Source organism: Salmo salar, chromosome 05, assembly GCF_965601325.2.
Source record: "Salmo salar chromosome 05, fSalSal1, whole genome shotgun sequence".
NCBI lineage: Eukaryota > Metazoa > Chordata > Actinopteri > Salmoniformes > Salmonidae > Salmo > Salmo salar.
The window spans coordinates 81,495,321-81,521,825 of NC_138295.1; the positions used below are offsets into that span (position 1 = coordinate 81,495,321).

The 26,505-nt window shown below is 43.9% G+C and overlaps 1 protein-coding gene across 1 annotated transcript in view; it reads left to right on the forward strand.

Annotated features, from left to right (window-relative positions):
• Window positions 1–25,973, forward strand: part of LOC123727899 (pleckstrin homology domain-containing family O member 1) — a 43,562-nt gene extending 17,589 nt beyond the window's left edge. Inside the window, exons 3-6 of the mRNA XM_045698193.2 lie at window positions 17,015–17,155; window positions 18,543–18,647; window positions 24,559–24,660; window positions 24,924–25,973. Of these exons, the coding sequence (XP_045554149.2) occupies window positions 17,015–17,155; window positions 18,543–18,647; window positions 24,559–24,660; window positions 24,924–25,712 (1,137 nt within the window). The 3' untranslated portion in view covers window positions 25,713–25,973. The remainder of the gene's footprint in view (window positions 1–17,014; window positions 17,156–18,542; window positions 18,648–24,558; window positions 24,661–24,923) is intronic.
• Window positions 25,974–26,505: the final 532 nt, after the last annotated feature.

The window sequence follows — 26,505 nt, forward strand, 5'->3', positions numbered from 1 at the left end:
CCTACATATGAGAATACACTACCTCTATTTTTGTGAATGTGTTACTTCTACCTGTTGCTACAAGTTGGTGTCACTTGGCTGTGGCGTGCCACTGACAATTAGCTACTTGTATTATGTTTTAAAGATCTGAATGGACTGGATGGGTGAAGCTATATAAAGATGGTTCCACCTAGCATCTCAATAGGCTCAGGGGAGTTTTCCTTCTATTGCTTTTACCCATTACCTTCATCTCTGAAAACCCTGATGTGATGGGGTCGATGTGATGGGGTCGACGAGGCTAGTGGCTGTTTTCAGTCCCGGCATGGCTTTAGGAACCTCACCTGGTATGAGCACCGTGCCTGGGAAGCCATCACTCAGCTGATCCACACTGATGGAGAGGGCCTGTGACTCACATGGACATGGTGACTCATACTGCTGATGTAGGATGGCATTTGTTTTCTCACATAATGTAGACACAGAATGGATCGTGCTGGCACAATTCTCAGTGTCATTTATATAGACATACTGTATATTAGAAACGGAGGTGTTGGGAGTTATTAACACTTGAACATTATGCAAGTGTGTTGAAAATTCCCTTCATTTGTTAAGGCAGAATTAGGTTTGTTCCTAACACAGTGAATACCGAACGCAACACAACATGGACAGAGAGCTTAAAAGCGTTTTTTTGTTGTCTTCACTCCTTTAGTTTGTCCTAAACTCAGTGAGAGCTGGGAGTGGGCATTGGTCAATATCCTAACCTGACAAAGGACAAAGAAAGAGAGAGTGAGGGAGATAAAGAGAGACGGAAGTCAGCCTCGTGGGTTCTATACTGCTTTTCCTTTTCAAGCACTGAGGAAACTAATCTGTCATGCTGTTCGTTTCTCCGTGCTCACGTGGCATCTCATTCCATTCTGCCTCTGAATCAAGGGAGTTCTCCAAACATAAGATTTTTTCTCTGGAGCAGCTGTGTTTTTCTCTTCAAAAGCACAGTTATCGGTAGGCTCTCCCGCCCCCTGCCTTCCTCCCTGTCCTCACCTGTTCCTCTGTCGAACAAGAGCCAGAGACCGCTGCCAAGTCGTGGCTATGGGAGCATGGGAGGGGGTACAGGGGGTGTTACTGAGGCTATTTCTGTATCTTTGATATCACCAGAGCATGTTGCCATGCTCCCATCCCTCCCACCTCACTGATTGCCTCCCAATGCTACTCCATGCAACTTTAATGAGATGTGCCCATATTGTATACCTTCCCTGGGTGATCTGATCTTTCTGGAGAAGGGAGATTGAAAGTGTGTGGATTCACGTTTTAGTGCCTGAATGTCTCATCATTTATTCATGGAGTAGTTAGAGATGCTCGCTGAATCTGGTGGCCATCTTGATCTGTATAGATGTGGCTGAAACTTTTTGGATGTCCTAGAGCAGTGGTTCCCAAACTTTTTATAGTCCCTTACCCCTTCAAACATTCAACCTCCAGCTGCGTACCCCCTCTAGCACCAGGGTCAGCACACTCTCAAATGTTGTTTTTTACCATCATTGTAACCCTGCCACACACACACTATACAATACATTTATTAAACAAAGAATGAGTGTGAGTTTTTGTCACAACCCGGCTTGTGGGAAGTGACAAAGAGCTCTTATAGGACCATGGCACAAATAATAATATAATAATCATCAATCATTTTGCTCTTTATTTAACCATCTTACATATAAAACCTTATTTGTTCATCGAAAATTGTGAATAACTCACCATGGGTTAATGAGAAGGATGTGCTTGAATGGATGCACATAACTCTGCAATGTTGGGTTGTATTGGAGAAAGTCTCAGTCTAAAATCATTTTCCACACAAGGTCTGTGCCTGTATTTAGTTTTCATGCTAGTGAGGGCCGAGAATCCACTCTCACATAGGTACGTGGTTGCAAAGGGCATCAGTGTCTTAACAGCATGATTTTCCAAGGCAAGAAACTCTGAGCGCAGCCCAATCCAGAAATCTGGTAGTGGCTTCTGATTAAATTACATTTTCACAGAACCGCTTGTTGTAATTTCGATGAGGCTCTCTTGTTCAGATATCGGTAAGTGGACTGGAGGCAGGGCATGAAAGGGATAACGAAGCCAATTGTTTGTGTCATCCGTTTTAGGAAAGTACCTGCGTAATTGCGCAACCAGCTCACTCAGGTGCTTCGCTATATCACATTTCACATTGTCCGTAAGCTTGAGTTCATTTGCACAAAAAACATCATACAATGATGGAAAGACCTGTGTGTGTTGTCCTTGTTAATGCAGACAGAAGAGCACCAACTTCTTAATCATAGCCTCAATGTTGTCCCGCACATTGAATATAGTTGCGGAGAGTCCCTGTAATCCTAGATTCATGTGAGAAACTCGTCATCATGCAAGCGGTCACACAAGTGAAAATTATGGTCAGTAAAGAAAACTTTAAGCTCATCTCTCAATAAAAAAAAACGTGTCAATACTTTTCTCCTTGATAACCAGCGCACTTCTGTATGTTGTAAAAACGTTACATGGTCGCTGCCCATATCATTGCATAGTGCAGAAAATACACGAGAGTTCAAGGGCCTTGCTTTAACAAAGTTAACCATTTTCACTGTAGTGTCCAAAACATCTTTCAAGCTGTCAGGCATTCCCTTGGCAGCAAGAGCCTCTCGGTGGATGCTGCAGTGTACACCAAGTGGCGTCGGAGCAACTGCTTGCACGCGCGTTACCACTCCACTATGTCTCCCTGTCATGGCTTTTGCACCATCAGTACAGATACCAACACATCTTGACCACCAAAGTCCATTTGATGTCACAAAGCTGTCCAGTACTTTAAAAATATCCTCTCATGTTGTCCTGGTTTCCAGTGGTTTGCAGAAAAGGATGTCTTCCTCGACCCCCATAAACGTAACGGACATATACTAGGAGCTGTGCCAGGCCCGCCATGTCTGTTGACTCATCCAGCTGTCACGCATAGAATTCGCTGACTTGTATGCGAAGCAGTAATTGTTTCAAAACATCTCTTGCAATGTCACTGATGCGTCATGAAACAGTGTTGTTTGATGAAGGCATTGTCTGTATAGTTTTTTTGGCCTTTTCCCACAGCATTGTCCCAGCCATATCCGCGGTAGAAGCAAGAATTAAGTCCTCCACAATAGTATGGGGCTTGCCTGTCCTAGCCACTCAGTAGCTCACCATATAAGACTCTTCTAGCCCCTTCTTATTAATGGTATCTGTTGCTTTTATACATGTCTTACTACTCGAAAGTCGTCTTAATTCTCGCTCCAAAAACTCCTGTGGCTTATTTTTCAAATTGGCATGTTTTGTTTCTAAATGTCTGCGCAAGAGTGAAGGTTTCATAGAGTTGTGAGATAGTACTTTTGCACATATAACACACTGTGGCTGTGGAAAGGCACTGCTCCCAATATAAGTGAACCCCAAATCAATGTAGTTCTCATCATATTTGTGCCTCTTCGATGGTCCAACGTCCCTGTCCCTAGAATTACTGATGCTAGTGTTGGATGTGCTCGTGGAAGGAGAACAACTTGTGTCGTCGACAGGTGCAGGTGTAGTACTGCTGGTAGTAGCAGGTGTAGTACTGCTGGTAGTATCAGTACCACCAGTAGAGCTGGTATGTGTCTCTATGGACACGGGCCTTACTTTTTTTAACCGTTTATACATTTTAGAGCAAACGGAACGAGCAGCAGCTACATTTGGCTAGATACGGACCATTAGTGGAATTCCCACGAATGAGTAACGGCTAATGTGATTGGATGTTAATTATTTGACTAGGCTACCTGTATTAGACATTGTGTTGTTATATCGCTGAATACTAGATGGTTTAATTTTATTTTTGGCAGTGAAACGATGCTACTCAGGCGAGACAAAAACCTCACCCAAATGTATAGCCCCGTTGGAAAATATAAATGGTCTGTTTGAAAATGTGAATCACATAAATATACTTTTTTAAATGTGAATCCCAGTTTTAGTTGGCGTACCCCCGACGGCATTGCATACCCCAGTTTGGGAGTACCTGTTCTAGAGAATCTCCCCTGGAGGCAGCTGGTGTGAAACAGAGTCCATGCATGTGTCCCCATAAACCATGATTTACATAGACACTGGGGCCAGTGAGCTTAAAGGGTCCCTACTTTTTAGAGACGATTATACCATGAATGTACATCGTCACTGACATCATCCTCGATTGATCACCCTCTCAGTCAAGATTAGTCTTGTATCAGGTGTTGGTTGAAGTCAGGATACTCCTGGGATTAGAATAGAACAAATACAACAACACCTATACAGGGAATTATAATGTTCCCCTGGGGAGATGAATGCACCAATTACAGGGCTAGCCTCATAGGCTCCACCTCCACCCAGTACCATGAGGTGATCCTCTGTAACTCTATCAGTAGCTTGTAACACCAGGCGACTGGGTTCCTTTCTTGGGACCATCTGTAAATCACTCTGGATTAAAGCGTCTGCTAAGTGGCATATATTGTTATATACACTGCTCAAAAAAATAAAGGGAACACTTAAACGACACAATGTAACTCCAAGTCAATCACACTTCTGTGAAATCAAACTGTCCACTTAGGAAGCAACACTGATTGACAATAAATTGCACATGCTGTTGTGCAAATGGAATAGACAACAGGTGGAAATTATAGGCAATTAGCAAGACACCCCCAATAAAGGAGTGGTTCTGCAGGTGGGGACCACAGACCACTTCTCAGTTCCTATGCTTCCTGGCTGATGTTTTGGTCACTTTTGAATGCTGGCGGTGCTTTCACTCTAGCGGTAGCATGAGACGGAGTCTACAACCCACACAAGTGGCTCAGGTAGTGCAGCTCATCCAGGATGGCACATCAATGCGAGCTGTGGCAAGAAGGTTTGCTGTGTCTGTCAGTGTAGTGTCCAGAGCATGGAGGCGCTACCAGGAGACAGGCCAGTACATCAGGAGACGTGGAGGAGGCCGTAGGAGGGCAACAACCCAGCAGCAGGACCGCTACCTCCGCCTTAGTGCAAGGAGAAGCACTGCCAGAGCCCTGCAAAATGACCTCCAGCAGGCCACAAATGTGCATGTGTCTGCTCAAACGGTCAGAAACAGACTCCATGAGGTTGCTATGAGGGCCCAACGTCCACAGGTAGGGGTTGTGCTTACAGCCCAACACCGTGCAGGACGTTAGGCATTTGCCAGAGAACACCAAGATTGGCAAATTCGCCACTGGCGCCCTGTGCTCTTCACAGATGAAAGCAGGTTCACACTAAACAAGTGACAGATGTGACAGAGTCTGGAGATGCCGTGGAGAACGTTCTGCTGCCTGCAACATCCTCCAGCATGACCGGTTTGGCGGTGGGTCAGTCATGGTGTGGGGTGGCATTTCTTTGGGGGGGCCGCACAGCCCTCCATGTGCTCGCCAGAGGTAGCCTGGCTGCCATTAGGTACCGAGATGAGATCCTCAGACCCCTTGTGAGACCATATGCTGGTGCGGTTGGCCCTGGGTTCCTCCTAATGCAAGACAATGCTAGACCTCATGTGGCTGGAGTGTGTCAGCAGTTCCTGCAAGAGGAAGGCATTGATGCTATGGACTGGCCCGCCCGTTCCCCAGACCTGAATCCAATTGAGCACATCTGGGACATCATGTCTCGCTCCATCCATCAATGCCACGTTGCACCACAGACTGTCCAGGAGTTGGCGGATGCTTTAGTCCAGGTCTGGGAGGAGATCCCTCAGGAGACCATCCGCCACCTCATCAGGAGCATGCCCAGGCGTTGTAGGGAGGTCATACAGGCACGTGGAGGCCACACACACTACTGAGCCTCATTTTGACTTGTTTTAAGGACATTACATCAAAGTTGGATCAGCCTGTAGTGTGGTTTTCTCCAAATCCAGACCTCCATGGGTTGATAAATTGGATTTCCATTGATTATTTTTGCGTGATTTTGTTGTCAGCACATTCAACTATGTAAAGAAAAAAGTATTTAATAAGATTATTTCTTTCATTCAGATCTAGGATGTGTTGTTTAAGTGTTCCCTTTATTTTTTTGAGCAGTATATTATGTGGGATAATGCTTGTAAATACACAGAGGGAAAATGCATGGTTCCATCATGTACAGTCAAGATGCAGGGAATTCAGTTTTTTCAACCCAAGCACTGGCCCTTTAACCTGAAGGGAACTCACCCTATGAGTGATTATAGGGTATTGGCTGCACTTTGGTGAAACTGGGGATGGTGATTAGTGGTTACATGACACATAATCTGATGTGTTTCAGGCCTGCTTGTGACCTCACAGATATACTTTATACCACTGTAAAACATGTATCGTATATGATCATGAGTGGTAGGAGAGAGATCCACAATATGCTGTTTTTATTCATCAGTAACATTGGGGGATATTTTGGAGGGGCCTCATCCTTTTGGAAAGTGTTACCTTGAAAAGGAATGTCCGCCCCCCCCCCCCCCCCCCCCCAATCCGCAACGGAAAAAGTCCCCCGTAGTTTTGTTGGCACAGCACGTCCTCAGCCAAAATTAGCACCGGCATCTTTTGTGTGGCGAGCACTTGGGTTTCTCCTTCTCGTTGAGGGTCTATGTATAGCCAGGGCCAAGCCTTGCAATAGCTGAATGCTACAAAGAGCCTCCAACAAAGCCAGACAAGATGGCGTTTTGAGATCCGTTTCTTCCTAGGCAGGTATCAGGGCCACCGAACACAGTGCTTTGTTGTTTTTCCACCTCTGGAGTTTAATGGCTGGTCTTGAAATAGGGCCTCCTTCACAAAAGAGTCCAAACCAAGCTTGACGAGGGGACTATGTGTTCTTCATGTTCCTTGACAAGGAGATATGGGCTCCAAGCTTAACAAACACACTGTCTGGTTAACGCCTACTTCTGACACGTCACATGAGCAGAGTCCGGCTCAGGTTCTGGCTCTGTTGAGGCTACATCAGATAGGCTTCTCCTCAGAGGATACCCTGGTCTGTCTTGACGCTAGCAGAGGTCACCTAGCCTCAACAAATCTCCTCCTGCCCTGACCCCTAAACCCAACTGAAACAGTATTAATATATCTCCTGCCCTGACCCCTAAACCCATCTGAAACAGTATTAATATATCTCCTGTCCTGACCCCTAAACCCATCTGAAACAGTATTAATATATCTCCTGTCCTGACCCCTAAACCCATCTGAAACAGTATTAATATATCTCCTGTCCTGACCCCTAAACCCATCTGAAACAGTATTAATATATCTCCTGTCCTGACCACTAAACCCAACTGAAACAGTATTAATATATCTCCTGTCCTGACCACTAAGCCCATCTGAAACAGTATTAATATATCTCCTGTCCTGACCCTTAAACCCAACTGAAACAGTATTAATATATCTCCTGTCCTGACCACTAAACTCAACTGAAACAGTATTAATATATCTCCTGTCCTAACCCCTAAACTCAACTGAAACAGTATTAATATATCTCCTGTCCTGACCCTTAAACCCAACTGAAACAGTATTAATATATCTCCTGCCCTGACCACTAAACCAATCTGAAACAGTATTAATATATCTCCTGTCCTGACCACTAAACCTTACTGAAACAGTATTAATATATCTCCTGTCCTGACCACTAAACCCAACTGAAACAGTATTAATATATCTCCTGTCCTGACCCCTAAACCTTACTGAATCAGTATTAATATATCTCCTGTCCTGACCACTAAACCCATCTGAAACAGTATTAATATATCTCCTGTCCTGAGCACTAAACCCAACTGAAACAGTATTAATATATCTCCTGTCCTGACCACTAAACCCATCTGAAACAGTATTAATATATCTCCTGTCCTGACCCCTAAACCCATCTGAAACAGTATTAATATATCTCCTGTCCTGACCCCTAAACCCATCTGAAACAGTATTAATATATCTCCTGTCCTGACCCCTAAACCCAACTGAAACAGTATTAATATATCTCCTGTCCTGACCCCTAAACCCATCTGAAACAGTATTAATATATCTCCTGTCCTGACCACTAAACCTAACTGAAACAGTATTAATATATCTCCTGTCCTGACCACTAAACCTTACTGAAACAGTATTAATATATCTCCTGTCCTGACCACTAAACCTTACTGAAACAGTATTAATATATCTCCTGTCCTGACCCCTAAACCCATCTGAAACAGTATTAATATATCTCCTGTCCTGACCACTAAACCCATCTGAAACAGTATTAATATATCTCCTGTCCTGAGCACTAAACCCAACTGAAACAGTATTAATATATCTCCTGTCCTGACCACTAAACCCATCTGAAACAGTATTAATATATCTCCTGTCCTGACCCCTAAACCCATCTGAAACAGTATTAATATATCTCCTGTCCTGACCCCTAAACCCAACTGAAACAGTATTAATATATCTCCTGTCCTGACCCCTAAACCCAACTGAAACAGTATTAATATATCTCCTGCCCTGACCCCTAAACCCATCTGAAACAGTATTAATATATCTCCTGTCCTGACCCCTAAACCCATCTGAAACAGTATTAATATATCTCCTGTCCTGACCCCTAAACCCATCTGAAACAGTATTAATATATCTCCTGTCCTGACCCCTAAACCCATCTGAAACAGTATTAATATATCTCCTGTCCTGACCACTAAACCCAACTGAAACAGTATTAATATATCTCCTGTCCTGACCACTAAGCCCATCTGAAACAGTATTAATATATCTCCTGTCCTGACCCTTAAACCCAACTGAAACAGTATTAATATATCTCCTGTCCTGACCACTAAACTCAACTGAAACAGTATTAATATATCTCCTGTCCTAACCCCTAAACTCAACTGAAACAGTATTAATATATCTCCTGTCCTGACCCTTAAACCCAACTGAAACAGTATTAATATATCTCCTGCCCTGACCACTAAACCAATCTGAAACAGTATTAATATATCTCCTGTCCTGACCACTAAACCTTACTGAAACAGTATTAATATATCTCCTGTCCTGACCACTAAACCCAACTGAAACAGTATTAATATATCTCCTGTCCTGACCCCTAAACCTTACTGAATCAGTATTAATATATCTCCTGTCCTGACCACTAAACCCATCTGAAACAGTATTAATATATCTCCTGTCCTGAGCACTAAACCCAACTGAAACAGTATTAATATATCTCCTGTCCTGACCACTAAACCCATCTGAAACAGTATTAATATATCTCCTGTCCTGACCCCTAAACCCATCTGAAACAGTATTAATATATCTCCTGTCCTGACCCCTAAACCCATCTGAAACAGTATTAATATATCTCCTGTCCTGACCCCTAAACCCAACTGAAACAGTATTAATATATCTCCTGTCCTGACCCCTAAACCCATCTGAAACAGTATTAATATATCTCCTGTCCTGACCACTAAACCTTACTGAAACAGTATTAATATATCTCCTGTCCTGACCCCTAAACCTAACTGAACCAGTATTAATATATCTCCTGTCCTGACCACTAAACCTTACTGAAACAGTATTAATATATCTCCTGTCCTGACCCCTAAACCCATCTGAAACAGTATTAATATATCTCCTGTCCTGACCACTAAACCCATCTGAAACAGTATTAATATATCTCCTGTCCTGACCACTAAACCTAACTGAACCAGTATTATGTGACACTCCCTCCTCTCTCCCATTCTATCCAGTAGGTTCAGACATTGCTGACTTGCAATATGCTGCCTTTGAGTTCTAAGAAGAGTGATGATGTTGGCCTGACCACTGCATTCTGGAGGCACCTCTGAGAGGGAAGAAGAGTGTAGAGTCAAAGTTGACTGGACTAACGTTGGCATTGCCCTGCTACCTATCCTGTCCTGCTGTCTCCCATGTCCAGCCATGCGTCCAGCCATGTGTGTGTCCTACAGCTTCTGCACAGTTTGATCAGTCTCTGTCCTGCTCCACTAATGGAAATTGATTGCCACTTAGCGAGGGCCTAGTTGTGCTGAGGGGTCAAGTGACGTCAGCGCAGGTCCTGCTGTGTGCTGGGAACCAGTTAAGAGAGAGGCTTTCTGACAGTAAACCAACCAGGGTGATGTTTGAGGCATAGCATGGTCACACCATGTCTGGTCTTCTCCCTCCTGAAATCATACAGTGGACAGTACTGGGTGTCTCTCCACTCAACTACAGGAAGTCATAGAAGACGACAAGGTGGCATGGTCATCATCATAGCTTAATGTAAGACTTCCCCAGAGTCCTGTGACTTAAAGGTGTCAGAATGAATGTGACAAGATTTGCCTTTTCATCAGAAGAAGAAGAGAGAGGAAAGAACTGGTGTCTGTGGATAGACAGTATGGTGGATAGACAGTATGGTGGATAGACAGTATGGTGGATAGACAGTATGGTGGATAGACAGTCTGGTGAATAGACAGTGTGGTGGATAGACAGTGTGGTGAATAGACAGTGTCGTGGATCGACAATATGGTGAATAGACAGTATGGTGGATAGACAGTATGGTGGATAGACAGTATGGTGGATAGACAGTATGGTGGATAGACAGTCTGGTGAATAGACAGTGTGGTGGATAGACAGTGTGGTGAATAGACAGTGTCGTGGATCGACAATATGGTGGACAGACAGTATGGTGGATAGACATTATGGTGGATAGACATTATGGTGGATAGACATTATGGTGGATAGACATTATGGTGGATAGACAGTGTGGTGAATAGACAGTGTGGTGGATAGACAATATGGTGGACAGACAGTATGGTGGATAGACAGTATGGTGGATAGACATTAGAGGTCGACCGAATATGATTTTTCAACGCCGATACTGATTATTGTAGGACCAAAAAGGCCGATACCGATTAATCGGCCGATTTTAATTTAAAAAAATCTTTGTAATAATGACAATTACAACAATACTGAATGAACACTTATTTTAACTTAATATAATACATCAATGAAATCAATTTAGCCTCAAATAAATAATGAAACATGTTCAATTTGGTTTAAATAATACAAAAACAAAGTGTTGGAGAAGAAAGTAAAAGTGCAATATGTGCCGGCCATGTAAGAAAGCTAACGTTTAAGTGCCTTGCTCAGAACATGAGAACATAGCTGGTGGTTCCTTTTAACATGAGTCTTCAATATTCCCAGGTAAGAAGTTTTAGGTTGTAGTTATTATAGGAATTATAGGACTATTTCTCTCTATACGATTTGTATTTCATATACCTTTGACTATTGGATGTTCTTATAGGCACTTTAGTATTGCCAGTGTAACAGTATAGCTTCCGTCCCTCTCCTCGCTCCTACCTGGGCTCGAACCAGGAACACATCGACAACAGCCACCCTCAAAGCAGCGTTACCCATGCAGAGCAAGGGGAACAACTACTCCAAGTCTCAGAGCGAGTGAGGTTTGAAATGCTATTAGCGCGCACCCCGCTAACTAGCTAGCCATTTCACATCGGTTACACCAGCCTAATCTTGGGAGTTGATAGGCTTGAAGTCATAAACAGCGCAATGCGAGCTGCTGCAAAACGCACAAAAGTGTTGTTTGAATGAATGCTTACGAGCCTGCTGGTGCCTACCACCGCTCAGTCAGACTGCTCTATCAAATCATAGACTTAATTATAATATAATAAACACACAGAAATACGAGCCTTAGGTCATTAATATGGCGGTCTAATCCGGAAACGATCATCTCGAAAACAAAACGTTTTTTCTTTCAGTGAAATACGGAACCGTTCCGTATTTTATCTAACGGGTGGCATCCCTAAGTCTAAATATTCCTGTTACATTGCACAACCTTCAATGTTATGTCTTAATTACGTAAAATTCTGGCAAATTAGTTCGCAACGAGCCAGGCGGCCCAAACTGTTGCATATACCCTGACTCTGCGTGCAATGAACGCAAGAGAAGTGACAATTTCACCTGGTTAATATTGCCTGCTAACCTGGATTTCTTTTAGCTAAATATGCAGGTTTAAAAATATACACTTGTGTATTGATTTTAAGAAAGACATTGATGTTTATGGTTAGGTTAAAAAATTAATTAAAAAAAATACAGATATCGGCAAATCGGTGTCCAAAAATACCGATTACCGATTGTTATGAAAACTTGAAATCGGCCCTAATTAATCGGTCGACCTCTAATAGAAATTATGGTGGATAGACAGTGTGGTCAATAGATAGTGTGGTGAATAGACAGTGTGGTGAATAGACAGTGTGGTGAATAGACAGTGTGGTGAATAGACAGTGTGGTGGATAGATAGTGTGGTGGATAGACAGTATGGTGGATAGACAGTGTGGTGGGTCGTTAGCGTGATGGATAGACAGTGTGGTGGATAGACAGTATGGTGGATAGACAGTGTCATGCATACAATCTGGGGTTATCAGTCCCAGACACTGTCACAGAGAAAGAGGAAGACAGACTCAAGTCTGGCTTTGTGGCTCTGAGCTCCAACATCATGTGACAGAGTGTGTGTGGAGGGGGGGATTAAAACCAAAGTGAGTGTCAGCGCTGAGGGGGACATGTGTTGGGAGGGAGGGGGGTGGCCGTGGGTTATGATATCTCCCAAAACCTTCTGTCCAGTGCCATCTACTCTTTCAATCCTAAACCCACAGCCCAACTCACCCACCCAGGGCCACAACACATCTCCCAACAGTGGTGCCGTATAGCTGAAATCTAATCCTTTGTAATGCAGTAAACACTTTAAATCACCCAAATTGATCATGTTTATGCAATGACCATTTCTGTTATTGAATTGTTATTCCTGTCTGAAAGCACAAATAAGTATTCTTATAAACCCATTTTCTAAATACATGTATTAATCTTTTTCCTGACTGGCTGTCTGGCCATCAGCTTACCAGCTAGATAACTAACAGATATCTGCCTTGTCTCAATGCAAACAGGCCTTTTGATTGTTCTACTGCAGCGTTTCCCAAACTCGGTCCTCGGCACCCCCAGGGGAGCACGTTTTGGTTTTTGCCCTAACACTACACATCTGATTCAAATGATCAAAGCTTAATGATTAGTTGATTATTTGAATCAGCTGTGTATTGCTCGGGCAACAACCAAAACGTGCACCCCTTTGGGGTCCCGAGGACCGAGTTTGGGAAACCCTGTTCTAAGGAGTGTGTATGACTCCACCAAGGTTCCGAAAACTAAAATCACGAGAGGCAGCGAGCGGTATGTGGACTCACTGAGGCACATTTATGTACAAAAGTTTAACATTATTTTAATTTATCTTTTGTACGCCCAATAAAACTTTTAACTTTATGAGGTGGATGGCTGTCATGTCGTCAGACTGTCCCAAGATAGACGGTCCCGTGGGGGTTGTGTCATAGACCCACAGCCCCATGTGGCAACTGGCTGCCCCGGACCTGAACTCACAGTGCCACCCTGCCACCTGGGGAGGGTTAAGATGGTGACACTTTACTGGTGACCTCTTCCAAATCTAGGGCCATATAAATCTGTGATGCAGAGAACGTGGACGGAATCACGGAATCCAGACATTTAAACATAATTCAATGATGTTCAAACATTTATTGAACTTAGTAGGAAATCAATTACATTTGCCCAAGTTTATCATAAGAAATGAACAGACTGCATCAGTGATTCGTCTTTCCTGTAACTTCCTGAATAGGCAACGAGAATTCCCCGTCTGTGTATGTGAGGTGAGCACATCTACCTCTTTGTGTAGCGGTTAGCAATGATGCTAATGAAAACAGTCTTATGGTAGATGGAAAGGCTTTCCCTAAAAACTTCTCAATTAAATGTTATCTACAAAGTAGCCTATGCTGACCTGGCAGAATGATATCAGGATTATTTTCATGAATCCAGTGGGTATTTGTTTAGCAAACTCTACCATCATATGTGTGCTACAAAAACACGCTAAACAACAGCCTCATGCTAGGTGTACACTTGAATTAAAGGGTAACTATATCCAAAAATCTAATCTTCTCAAATTTTTCCCAGACCTCAGAAGTGGTCACCTGATGTGGTTTAAGCATTGTTGTGGACAGACACAAAGCCGTGTCTGACCTTAATCCAATTAGCTGTTGTGTTGTCACTGGGTGCTGCCTGTTCAGTCTATTGCCTTTGTCCTGGGATGTGTTTGGTGGTGGGGGACGTCAGATTAATAACACAAGTTATTAACAACCCGGAACAGGAGGGAGTTTGTGTCTAGGAAGGGTTGGGGGTTGGGGCTTATTGTGCACGTTGTGATTAGTCCAGCATGTTCCGGACCGGTTGTGTCCTTCAAGAATTGATGGCCTCCTGCCCTATCTGCACCCTGCAGCATTATTGGATGACTGCCTTTGTTTCTATTTTAGTGACTTCGTGCCTGCTAGCCCCGCCTTTACACCATACAGCCTCACACATCACATGGGAGACATCCTTTGTATCTCTCACAGTTTTCAGGGACACAGAATACACTATTACAGTTCACACAGTTCATTCTGTTGAAGTTGACGTCTGTATTGGAGTCTTAGCTTTCTGTTCAACATCTCCATCTGTCACCTGTGTCTATCTGAAACATCTCCATCTATCTACTGTGTCTATCTGAAACATCTCCATCTATCTATTGTGTCTATCTGAAACATCTGTCCGTTGTGTCTATCTGAAACATCTGTCCATTGTGTCTATCTGAAACATCTGTCTATTGTGTCTATCTGAAACATCTCCATTTGTCTATTGTGTCTATCTGAAACATCTCCATCAGTCCATTGCGTCTATCTGAAACATCTCAATCTGTCCATTGTGTCTATCTGAAACATCTGTCTATTGTGTTTATCTGACACATCTGTCTATTGTGTCTATCTAAAACATCTCAATCTGTCTATTGTGTCTATCTGAAACATCTGTCCATTGTGTCTATCTGAAACATCTGTCTATTAGAAGTCGACCGATTAATCGGAATGGCCGATTTCAAGTTTTCATAACAATCGGTAATCGGTATTTTTGGACACCGATTTGCTGATATTTGTAAAAAAAAACAAAAAAAACCCCATACCTTTATTTAACTAGGCAAGTCAGTTAAGAACACATTCTTATTTTCAATGACGGCCTAGGAACGGTGAGTTAACTGCCTTGTTCAGGTGCAGAACGACAGATTTTTACCTTGTCAGCTCGGGGATTCAATCTTGCAACATTACGGTTAACTAGTCCAACGCTCTAACCACCTGCTTTACATTGCACTCCACGAGGAGCCTGCCTGTTACGCAAATGCAGTAAGAAGCCAAGGTAAGTTGCTAGCTAGCATTAAACTTATCTTATAAAAAACAATCAATCAATCAATCATAATCACTAGTTAACTACACATGGTTGATGATATTACTAGTTTATCTAGCCTGTCCTGCGTTGCATATAATCGATGCGGTGCGCATTCGCGAAAAAGGACTGTCATTGCTCCAACGTGTACCTAACCATAAACATCAATGTCTTTCTTAAAATCAATACACAAGTGTATATTTTTAAACCTGCATATTTAGCTAAAAGAAATCCAGGTTAGCAGGCAATATTAACCAGGTGAAATTGTCACTTCTCTTGCGTTCATTGCACGCAGAGTCAGGGTATATGCAACAGTTTGGGCCACCTGGCTCGTTGCGAACTAATTTGCCAGAATTTTACATAATTATGACATAACATTGAAGGTTGTGCAATGTAACAGGAATATTTAGACTTAGGGATGCCACCCGTTAGATAAAATACGGAACGGTTCCGTATTTCACTGAAAGAAAAAACTTTTTGTTTTCGAGATGATAGTTTCCGGATTCGACCATATTAATGACCTAAGGCTCGTATTTATGTGTGTTTATTATATTATAATTAAGTCTGTGATTTGATAGAGCAGTCTGACTGAGCGGTGGTAGGCACCAGCAGGCTCGTAAGCATTCATTCAAACAGCACTTTTGTGCGTTTTGCCAGCAGCTCTTTGCAATGCTTCAAGCATTGCGCTGTTTATGACTTCAAGCCTATCAACTCCCAAGATTAGTCTGGTGTAACCGATGTGAAATGGCTAGCTAGTTAGCGGGGTGCGCGCTAATAGCGTTTCAAACGTCACTCGCTCTGAGACTTGGAGTAGTTGTTCCCCTTGCTCTGCATGGGTAACGCTGCTTCGAGGTTGGCTGTTGTCGATGTGTTCCTGGTTCGAGCCCAGGTAGGGGCGAGGAGAGGGACGGAAGCTATACTGTTACACTGGCAATACTAAAGTGCCTATAAGAACATCCAATAGTCAAAGGTATATGAAATACAAATCGTATTGAGAGAAATAGTCCTATAATTCCTATAATAACTACAACCTAAAACTTCTTACCTGGGAATATTGAAGACTCATGTTAAAAGGAACCACCAGCTTTCATATGTTCTCATGTTCTGAGCAAGGAACTTAAACGTTAGCTTTTTTACATGGCACATATTGCACTTTTACTTTCTTCTCCAACACTTAGTTTTTGCATTATTTAAACCAAATTGATCATGTTTCATTATTTATTTGAGGCTAAATTGATTTTATTGATGTATTAAATTAAGTTAAAATAAGTATTCATTCAGTATTGTTGTAATTGTCATTATTACAAATACATTTTTTTTAAATCGAACGATTAATCGGTATCAGCTTTCTTGGTCCTCCAATAATCGGTATCAGTATCGGCGTTGAAAAATCATATTCGGTCGACCTCTACTGTCTATTGTGTATATCTGAAAAATCTGTCTATTGTGTCTATCTGAAACATCGCTATCTGTCCATTGTGTCTATCTGAAACATCTGTTTCTGTCTATTGTGTCTATCTGAAACATCTCCATCTGTCCATTGTGTCTATCTGAAACATCTGTCCATTGTGTCTATCTGAAACATCTCCATCTGTCTATTGTCTATCTGAAACATCTGTCCATTGTGTCTATCTGAAACATCTCCATCTGTCTATTGTCTATCTGAAACATCTGTCCATTGTGTCTCTCTAAAACATCTGTCCATTGTGTCTATCTGAAACATTGCCATATGTTCATTGTGTCTATCTGAAACATCTGACACATCTGCCCATTGTGTCTATCTGCAGGTGAAGGATGAGAAGAAGATCCAGGAGGTGGTTGACCTGACGGATTACGAGCGTTCTGAGGAGCTCCGCAAGGCCAAGAGCCGCAGCAAGAAGAACCACAGCAAGTTCACCCTGCTGCGCTCCAGAACCCCAGGCAACACGGTGAGTCCACAGGAAGTGTCCACAAGAACCCAGATCTAGAACCTTGGAAAGAGCAAACCTGTACCTCAAAGTACTGTACCACAATAGCAACACAATCAATACTTACATCTTAAACACAGTGTTGAGATGAGTTCACGGTACTGTAGCCGGACATTAACATAGTCAGATCAGTTACAGCATCCAGATTGATTGACAGGCTGATTGACACTCACCTGACCCCGCCCGCCAGACCGGGCCACCACCCTGTACACCCTGTCCTTAGTCATTAGCCATGATCCCATTTGACTCGACTTAGCTCCTCCCACCTCTGTCTCTGCCCAGAGAAACCGTCCTCCTTCTCTCTGTTCCCTCCCTCCTTCTGTTCCCTCCCTTTCACAGGGACATTGTGTTCCAGACTCTCCACACCTCCAACTCCTACACCCAGTATATGATCACCAACGCTGATGGACAGACTAACTTGAGAAACAAAGTGAAAGTGTCAAATTCCCAATGCTTGTAGACCATTTGAAATCTGACAGTTTACCAGTCCAGTTCACCTTTGAAACATGGAAAGGCTCTTCTGGTGAGGCAGTGATTCCACCATGACCCCTACACACACTAGGGATGGGCATTTGACGGGTTTTTTTATGTTCAAGTACTCGCATATTTGTTTTTTGAGTACTCAAATCCTTTCTTTTAATAACATGTAGAACACAAGGCCCCCGCTGGGACAAAAGATGTGTCCATTTATCTATAGACATAACCTGTATGATCCTTGGCTTGGTTTCCTTTCTGTTGTGCCCTGCAAATGCACATATACAAATGGAACACTAACATGGTCTCCAAGTCCTGTTCAGGCAGCCGCAAAGCACAATCCACCAAATAGTTTTACAGTAATTGACACAAATGTGATCTCTGGTTAAAGGTCAAGGGCTGACTTCCTTTCCAGTACTCCATTACTCATACCCATCCCTAACACACACATGCACTCACAAAGCTGCACACACACACGCACACATACACACACATACACCATCTGCAGGCTCTCCCAGAACCCCCAGAGCAGCAGAAGGATAGGGTATCATGTTGGGTTGTCAGGCCAGGAAGCTTGTGTTTCAGCACACAGACAGACACAGACAGAGAGATTCTCAGAGTCTCCACACAGCTGCAGTTTCCTGTAGCCTCAGTGGGAGAAAGAGCACCATATGGTCATATCTGTGTGTGAATGTGTGCGTGAGTGATCTGGGTTTCTGGAATGGTACCTATATGAAAGGTATCCCTTACAGATGGTTGACTGAGTACTATGCATGTTAGGATTTTCATCACTCCTCTCATGCTCAGTAACACAATATTGTGCAAGGCCCTGGCTTCTTACATTCCCAGTCTCTCTCCCCTTTGTGTCTGTCAGGTCCCTAACCTGGTGTTCCTGGCTGTTAGTCCAGAGGAGAAGGAGTCCTGGATAAACGCCTTAAATGGAGCAATCACCAGATCCAAGAACAGCATCCTGGATGAGGTGAGACACACCCCTCGATGCACCTCCACTCTCCTTCTCCTCTTCCTCTCTCTCTTATAAACAACACTTCATCTGGCACATGGCCAATTGCAAGAGGATATCTTACTGAATGCACTTTTGAGGAATGGAATCCATTGACCTGCCCCTCATTCACACACACCCTCATGACCCGACACTAAACTCCACAGCATGTTGACGTGGAAAAAAGTGCTTCAGAAATAAAAGGAACTGTTATAGTATCTTACATTCTATCTTAAACTGGTTTCCTGATGAGGGCATTTTCTGGGTTTCAGTCTAGTGTAGTGTAGATGTAATGACCTCTATAAAGAAGAGAGAGACAGGTGGTGACTGATGGGACAGTCTTCTAGCTGAGGCTGCTGATCAAAGGATTCCCTCTCTGTTTGGGGATGATGGGATGGATCCTTCATCCCTCCTTCTCACTTGCAGGTCAATCGCCCTGATGACATCAATAGGCAGACGGTAGGGGAGCAGCTTGATGTGAAATAACATGTACACACACTAAAACACACATATACATACACACACACTTCTGAGCTTTTATGCACTTAACGCATCGCGTCAACACCACCCTTATATAAGGCCACAACACACACATTTGACATAATCCCCAACACACACACACGGATGGATGGACACATGCACACACACACACTGACGCACGAAAGCACATGCATGCACACACACACACACACGCACCCTATCACACAGCTATAGATGGCCCAAACTGGACAGGTCCCTATCACACAGCTATAGATGGCCCAAACTGTACAGGTCCCTATCACACAGCTATAGATGGCCCAAACTGTACAGGTCCCTATCACACAGCTATAGATGGTCCAAACTGTACAGGTCACTATCACACAGCTATAGATGGCCCAAACTGTACAGGTCCCTATCACACAGCTATAGATGGCCCAAACTGTACAGGTCCCTATCACACAGCGATAGATGGCCCAAACTGTACAGGTCACTATCACACAGCTATAGATGGCCCAAACTGTACAGGTCCCTATCACACAGCGATAGATGGCCCAAACTGTACAGGTCACTATCACACAGCTATAGATGGCCCAAACTGTACAGGTCACTATCACACAGCTATAGATGGCCCAAACTGTACAGGTCACTATCACACAGCTATAGATGGCCCAAACTGTACAGGTCACTATCACACAGCTATAGATGGCCCAAACTGTACAGGTCACTATCACACAGCTATAGATGGCCCAAACTGTACAGGTCACTATCACACAGCTATAGATGGCCCAAACTGTACAGGTCCCTATCACACAGCTATAGATGGTCCAAACTGTACAGGTCCCTATCACACAGCTATAGATGGCCCAAACTGTACAGGTCACTATCACACAGCTATAGATGGCCCAAACTGTACAGGTCCCTATCACACAGCTATAGATGGGAGAAGCAGAAGCACTCTCACAATGACTATCCAAATCCATGACATCACTGTTAAAGAAACAGAACGAATACAACATTGAGCTACTTTCACATAAAATAAAATACATTTAGAGGACAAATGGTCAGGCGTGTGGATGGACTCGGAACAACAGCACCAGCACTGTGAGAGATATCAATTACCTCCAGGGCTCCAGTGTCTCTGCTGCTCAATAGCCTGATGACATCAGAGACGGGATTCACTCTTCCACCAGGATGGGGTTTCATTGCTCTCAACTGTAGGGTTATCGCAGGTGGAGTCCTACATGATGGTACACACATACTGTAGATCTATGTTGATAAACCTGCATTGAATTGCAATGCAACATTGGTTGAAAGTGTTGTATACACATAATGTATGTGTATAATAGCGAACCTAGTGCCCTTAAATACACCCTTATTTACATTTTTATTTAACCTTTATTTAACTAGGCAAGTCAGTTAAGAACAAATTGTTATTTACAATGACGGTCTAGGAACAGTGGGTTAACTGCCTTGTTCAGGGGTACTTATACTGAACACAGTACCCTGACAAGACAGTCACATGATTGGATGGCGTTTTAAAACATCCTCAAAAGTTCTATTCAATCTGTGGATTCCTCCTGGTCAGCTGTATCACATAGAAATACTAGATTGACTTCAGAATATTGTCTTATAATAGATGAACTAGATATACATCTTGACAATTGGATGTGGGACAATTGCTGATCCAAGGTTTTTGTCAAAGGATGATGGATAAAAACATCTGGTTGAGTTTGGGTTTAGTCATTGGTTGTCATGTCAGAAAGAAGACAGGTCATAGCTGTAACTGCATACATTACATGATTGTGGAACAACAAGCTTACATAGGTCCCGTGTGGCTCAGTTGGTAGAGCATGGTGTTTGCAACACCAGGGTTGTGGGTTCGATTCTCACGGGGGACCAGTACGGAGAAGAAAAAAAATAATGTATGCATTCACTACTGTAAGTCGCTCTGGATAAGAGCGTCTGCTAAATGACTAAAATGTAAAATGTACAAAATAACACAACAGTATGTTTAGCAGAACATAAAAGTTGCACCCATCATATAATCACCATTTAAACCCACTCTGTTATGTCCAACACCGGAGATGGATAATGTTGGCAAACACCGGAGATGGATAATGGATAATATTGGCAAACAAATTAAATCCCTTAAAGTTTGAGGAATGAGTGGCACTTTGCTGTAATGGAATGACTCCACCACGCCTGCACCCCAAACCCAAACCCCTAACCTCCCATCTAAAACCCCTAACCTCCCCTCTAAAACCCCTAACCTCCCATCTAAAACCCCTAACCTCCCCTCTAAAACCCCTAACCTCCTCTCTAAAACCCCTAACCTCCCATCTAAAACCCCTAACCTCCCATCTAAAACCCCTAACCTCCCCTCTAAAACCCCTAACCTCCCATCTAAAACCCCTAACCTCCCCTCTAAAACCCCTAACCTCCCATCTAAAACCCCTAACCTCCCCTCTAAAACCCCTAACCTCCCCTCTAAAACCCCTAACCTCCCCTCTAAAACCCCTAACCTCCCCTCTAAAACCCCTAACCTCCCCTCTAAAACCCCTAACCTCCCCTCTAAAACCCCTAACCTCCCATCTAAAACCCCTAACCTCCCCTCTAAAACCCCTAACCTCCCATCTAAAACCCCTAACCTCCCCTCTAAAACCCCTAACCTCCCCTCTAAAACCCCTAACCTCCTCATCTAAAACCCCTAACCTCCTCTCTAAAACCCCTAACCTCCTCTCTAAAACCCCTAACCTCCCCTCTAAAACTCCTAACCTCCCCTCTCACCTCCCCTATAAAACCCCTAACCTCCCCTCTAAAACCTCTAACCTCCCCTCTAAAACTCCTAACCTCCCCTATAAAACCCCTAACCTCCTCTCTAAAACCCCTAACCTCCTCTCTAAAACCCCTAACCTCCCCTCTAAAACTCCTAACCTCCCCTCTAAAACTCCTAACCTCCCCTATAAAACCCCTAACCTCCCCTCTAAAACCTCTAACCTCCCCTCTAAAACCCCTAACCTCCAGCTCCTAAAATACAGATAAGCCACATGGTCACGTAAAGACCTAAATCCAATACTCACCGCCATGACTCTGTATTGAGGAAACAAGGCTCTGGGTGTAGTCACAGGAAGTCAGGGCACATTTTTTTTATTTATTTTTTATTTAACCTTTATTTAACTAGGCAAGTCAGTTAAGAACAAATTCTTATTAAATTATTTTTTATTTATTTCACCTGTATTTAACTAGGCAAGTCAGTTAAGAACAAATTCCTATTTAAAAAAGAAAGAAAAATTCTACTTTATTTAACCAGGTAGGCTAGTTGAGAACAAGTTCTCATTTACAACTGCGACCTGGGGCCAAGATAAAGCATAGCAGTGGGACACATACAACAACACAGAGTTACACATTGAATAAACAAACGCACAGTCAATAACACAATAGAAAAAATCTATATACAGTGTGTGCAAATGAGGTAAGATTAAAGGAGGTAAGGCAATAAATAGGCCGTAGTGGCGAAGTAATTACAATTTAGCAATTAAACACTGGAGTGATAGATGTGCAGAAGATGAATGCGCAAGTAGAGATAGTGGTGTGCAAAGGAGCAAAAAATAAATAACAATATGGGGATGAGGTAGTTGGATGGGCTATTTACAGATGGGCTATGTACAGGTGCAATAATCTGTGAGCTGCTCTGACAGCTGATGCTTAAAGTTAGTGAGCGAGATATGAATCTCCAGCTTTAGTGATGATCTTTTCTCATTCCACCTGATAATGTAATGGTTAGAAGCTTTCAGATCCAATTGACAATTATGACGTAGATATTAGACATAAAATCCCAGCGGATAAAATATGACATGTTGCTTAGTCCCACTAGCCAGTGAATAAACTACACTCCAGCTGAACTCACTTCATCAGTGGAGACTGTGTTATCACTAGATGACAGTGCAGACGTGTTGGTCATCAGTGTAGCTATAGGTTAGCTATTGGTTAGCTATAGGTTAGATATAGGTTAGCTATAGGGCTGAACTCACTTCATCAGTGGAGACTGTGTTATCACTAGATGACAGTGCAGACGTGTTGGTCATCAGTGTAGCTATAGGTTAGCTATAGGTTAGCTATAGGTTAGCTATAGGGCTGAACTCACTTCATCAGTGGAGACTGTGTTATCACTAGATGACAGTGCAGACGTGTTGGTCATCAGTGTAGCTATAGGTTAGCTATTGGTTAGCTATAGGTTAGATATAGGTTAGCTATAGGGCTGAACTCACTTCATCAGAGGAGACTGTGTTATCACTAGATGACAGTGCAGACGTGTTGGTCATCAGTGTAGCTATAGGTTAGATATAGGTTAGATATAGGTTAGCTATAGGTTAGCTATAGGGCTGAACTCACTTCATCAGTGGAGACTGTGTTATCACTAGATGACAGTGCAGACGTGTTGGTCATCAGTGTAGCTATAGGTTAGCTATAGGTTAGCTATAGGTTAGCTATAGGGCTGAACTCACTTCATCAGTGGAGACTGTGTTATCACTAGATGACAGTGCAGACGTGTTGGTCATCAGTGTAGCTATAGGTTAGATATAGGTTAGATATAGGTTAGCTATAGGTTAGCAATAGGGCTGAACTCACTTCATCAGAGGAGACTGTGTTATCACTAGATGACAGTGCAGACGTGTTGGTCATCAGTGTAGCTATAGGTTAGCTATAGGTTAGATATAGGTTAGCTATAGGTTAGCTATAGGTTAGCTATAGGGCTGAACTCACTTCATCAGAGGAGACTGTGTTATCACTAGATGACAGTGCAGACGTGTTGGTCATCAGTGTAGCTATAGGTTAGCTATTGGTTAGCTATAGGTTAGATATAGGTTAGCTATAGGGCTGAACTCACTTCATCAGTGGAGACTGTGTTATCACTAGATGACAGTGCAGACGTGTTGGTCATCAGTGTAGCTATAGGTTAGCTATTGGTTAGCTATAGGTTAGATATAGGTTAGCAATAGGGCTGAACTCACTTCATCAGTGGAGACTGTGTTATCACTAGATGACAGTGCAGACGTGTTGGTCATCAGTGTAGCTATAGGTTAGCTATTGGTTAGCTATAGGTTAGCTATAGGTTAGCGGCCTGTTTCCCAAGGCCTTATGCAAATTGTTGTGGCCCATTTGGCACAGTGAATCACATGCCTGTACATGATCAATCAATGATTAGGTCCATAATACTGATCAATAAACTACCCAACCCACTCCGACACAAAGACAGCCCTCAGGCTAATGTGAAAGCATGTCAATCCCCTCACTCCACATGTGACTGTTCCATTATCTCCTCTCTCTCTCTCTCTCTCTCTCTCTCTCTCTCTCTCTCTCTCTCTCTCTCTCTCTCTTTCATCTTTCTTTTTTTCTTGCTTTCTTTCAGGTGATGGTTGAGGATGAAAACCTTCTGTCCCATCTGACACGGGACAGGGCTAAGATCCCTCACACACGGCGCCTGCCTACACGAGGACACATCATGGCTGTGGTAGGTATCCTGCTTCCCCTGGCCTGTCTTGTCTTAGCCCTCCTTATTACCACAACGGCTGGTTGGAGACAATTCCAACTCGGTCAATTGAGCTTTAATAAAATGAGTCAGTTGAACATGCTACTTTCAAATGGAATTTTTCATTAGTTTAATCCAATTCATTTCCTAACTTAACTAAGTCACAATGGGCCTTACCCTGATCTCAGTGTTTCTCACTGTGTCTAATATCACTAACAGACTGTTTCTCCTTGTTCCGTATCCAGGCCTCCACTTCTACCTCTGACGGCATGTTGACCCTTGACCTGATCCAGGAGGAGGACAGCCCCAGCACAGACGGCCAGGACACCTGTGACAAGAGCTTCCGGGCCAACCTGGACAAATCCACTCAGCTCGACTGCCTCAGGTCCAAAACAGAGGGTGCCATCAGTAGCATCTGTCTAGCGACTCCCGCAGAGGTCACTGGGAAGTCCCAGAGCCTGCCGCGCGAAACCGGGGTCACCTGGGACGACAAACAGCAACTTCAGAGCCCGATGGGGAAGTCCTGCACTCCTCAGCCGGGCAAGAGGCTCACAACGGCCGAGAAAAGCCGCTGCGCCTCCATGGACGAGATCCTCTCACACTCCGGGACGCAGGCCACCAAACCCAGGACATCCATCCCCCGCTCTGCCACCTCCGCCCCCCCGGGCAACCTGCCGCCCATCAGCCAGCTGCAGGACCTAATCGCTCAGAAGCTGGAGAGAACTCAGGAGCTGCTGATGCAGGTGCAGGGGACGAAGGGGGAGGAGGTGGAGCGGGGGAAGGGGAAAGGGAAGGACTCGCCAGGTTCCAAGGGCTCCAGGGGTTCCTCGGACGGGGCCCGGGCAGAGGCAGAGAGGCTGCTGAAGGAGGCAGCGTCCACATGGGGTCAGGCCAAGGATGTTCTAGAGGAGGTGAAGGAGCTGAGGGCTCTCTACCGTCATCTGGACTCCTCGCCCATCACCCCTGCCTCCCTCTCACCCCTCACACCCTCCAACAGCGGCAAGCAGACTGACTACAGGAAGAGCATGATGTGACCGTCAGAGAACTCAACACAGACTGGACTATGAATCCCTAAGCAAAAAACCATCTCAACATGCAAAGCCACAATATTGTTAAATATGTCTGTTTCTCTCCTTCTGTGTCCTTTCACTTTATTGATGCTGTGACAAAGTGAGGACATTCAGTTGCCCAACGACGTCCCCTGTGCTTGACCACTGTGCCCTTACATGTCTGCTTGATGAAGGGTGTGGGGGGCAAAGGGAAGGGGCCAATCTAGGGTCTGAGGTACATGTTGGCCAGGGAGTCCAGTAGAGATCCTGTCTCTCTGTACTGACCGGCTGCTGAAAGACCTTGTGATACTGCAGTGTCGGGTTTTACTCACAATCTCAATGTTTTCCTCTGCGTTGGTTGTCAAACAGGGGATGTTGCAAGGTTTGGGCGGGGAATCAGAAGGGCTCTGCTCTCCAGGGATAGACACACAGTGGTTGAGGATAACTCACATTACAGGAAGGGAAACATGGCGTCCAGACCAGCCCGCATGTTGGGAATGGGAATGTTTTCCTTTTTCTGTTAGGTTGGTCTGAGCCAGATTCCCAACGACCACCACTCTAAAAGCAACAGCAGCCCACCCACCGTACACCGTACAGTACAGCATTCTCCCTCCCTCCCTCCCTCCCTCCCTCCCTCCCTCCCTCCCTCCCTCCCTCCCTCCCTCCCTCCCTCCCGCTGCTGCTCTGGGAATGGAGCTCGGTGGACTCCTCATCTCTGCTGGTCCATTATGATTCACAGGGGCAAGGGGAACCAGTTCACATAGTCAGAACGCACTGG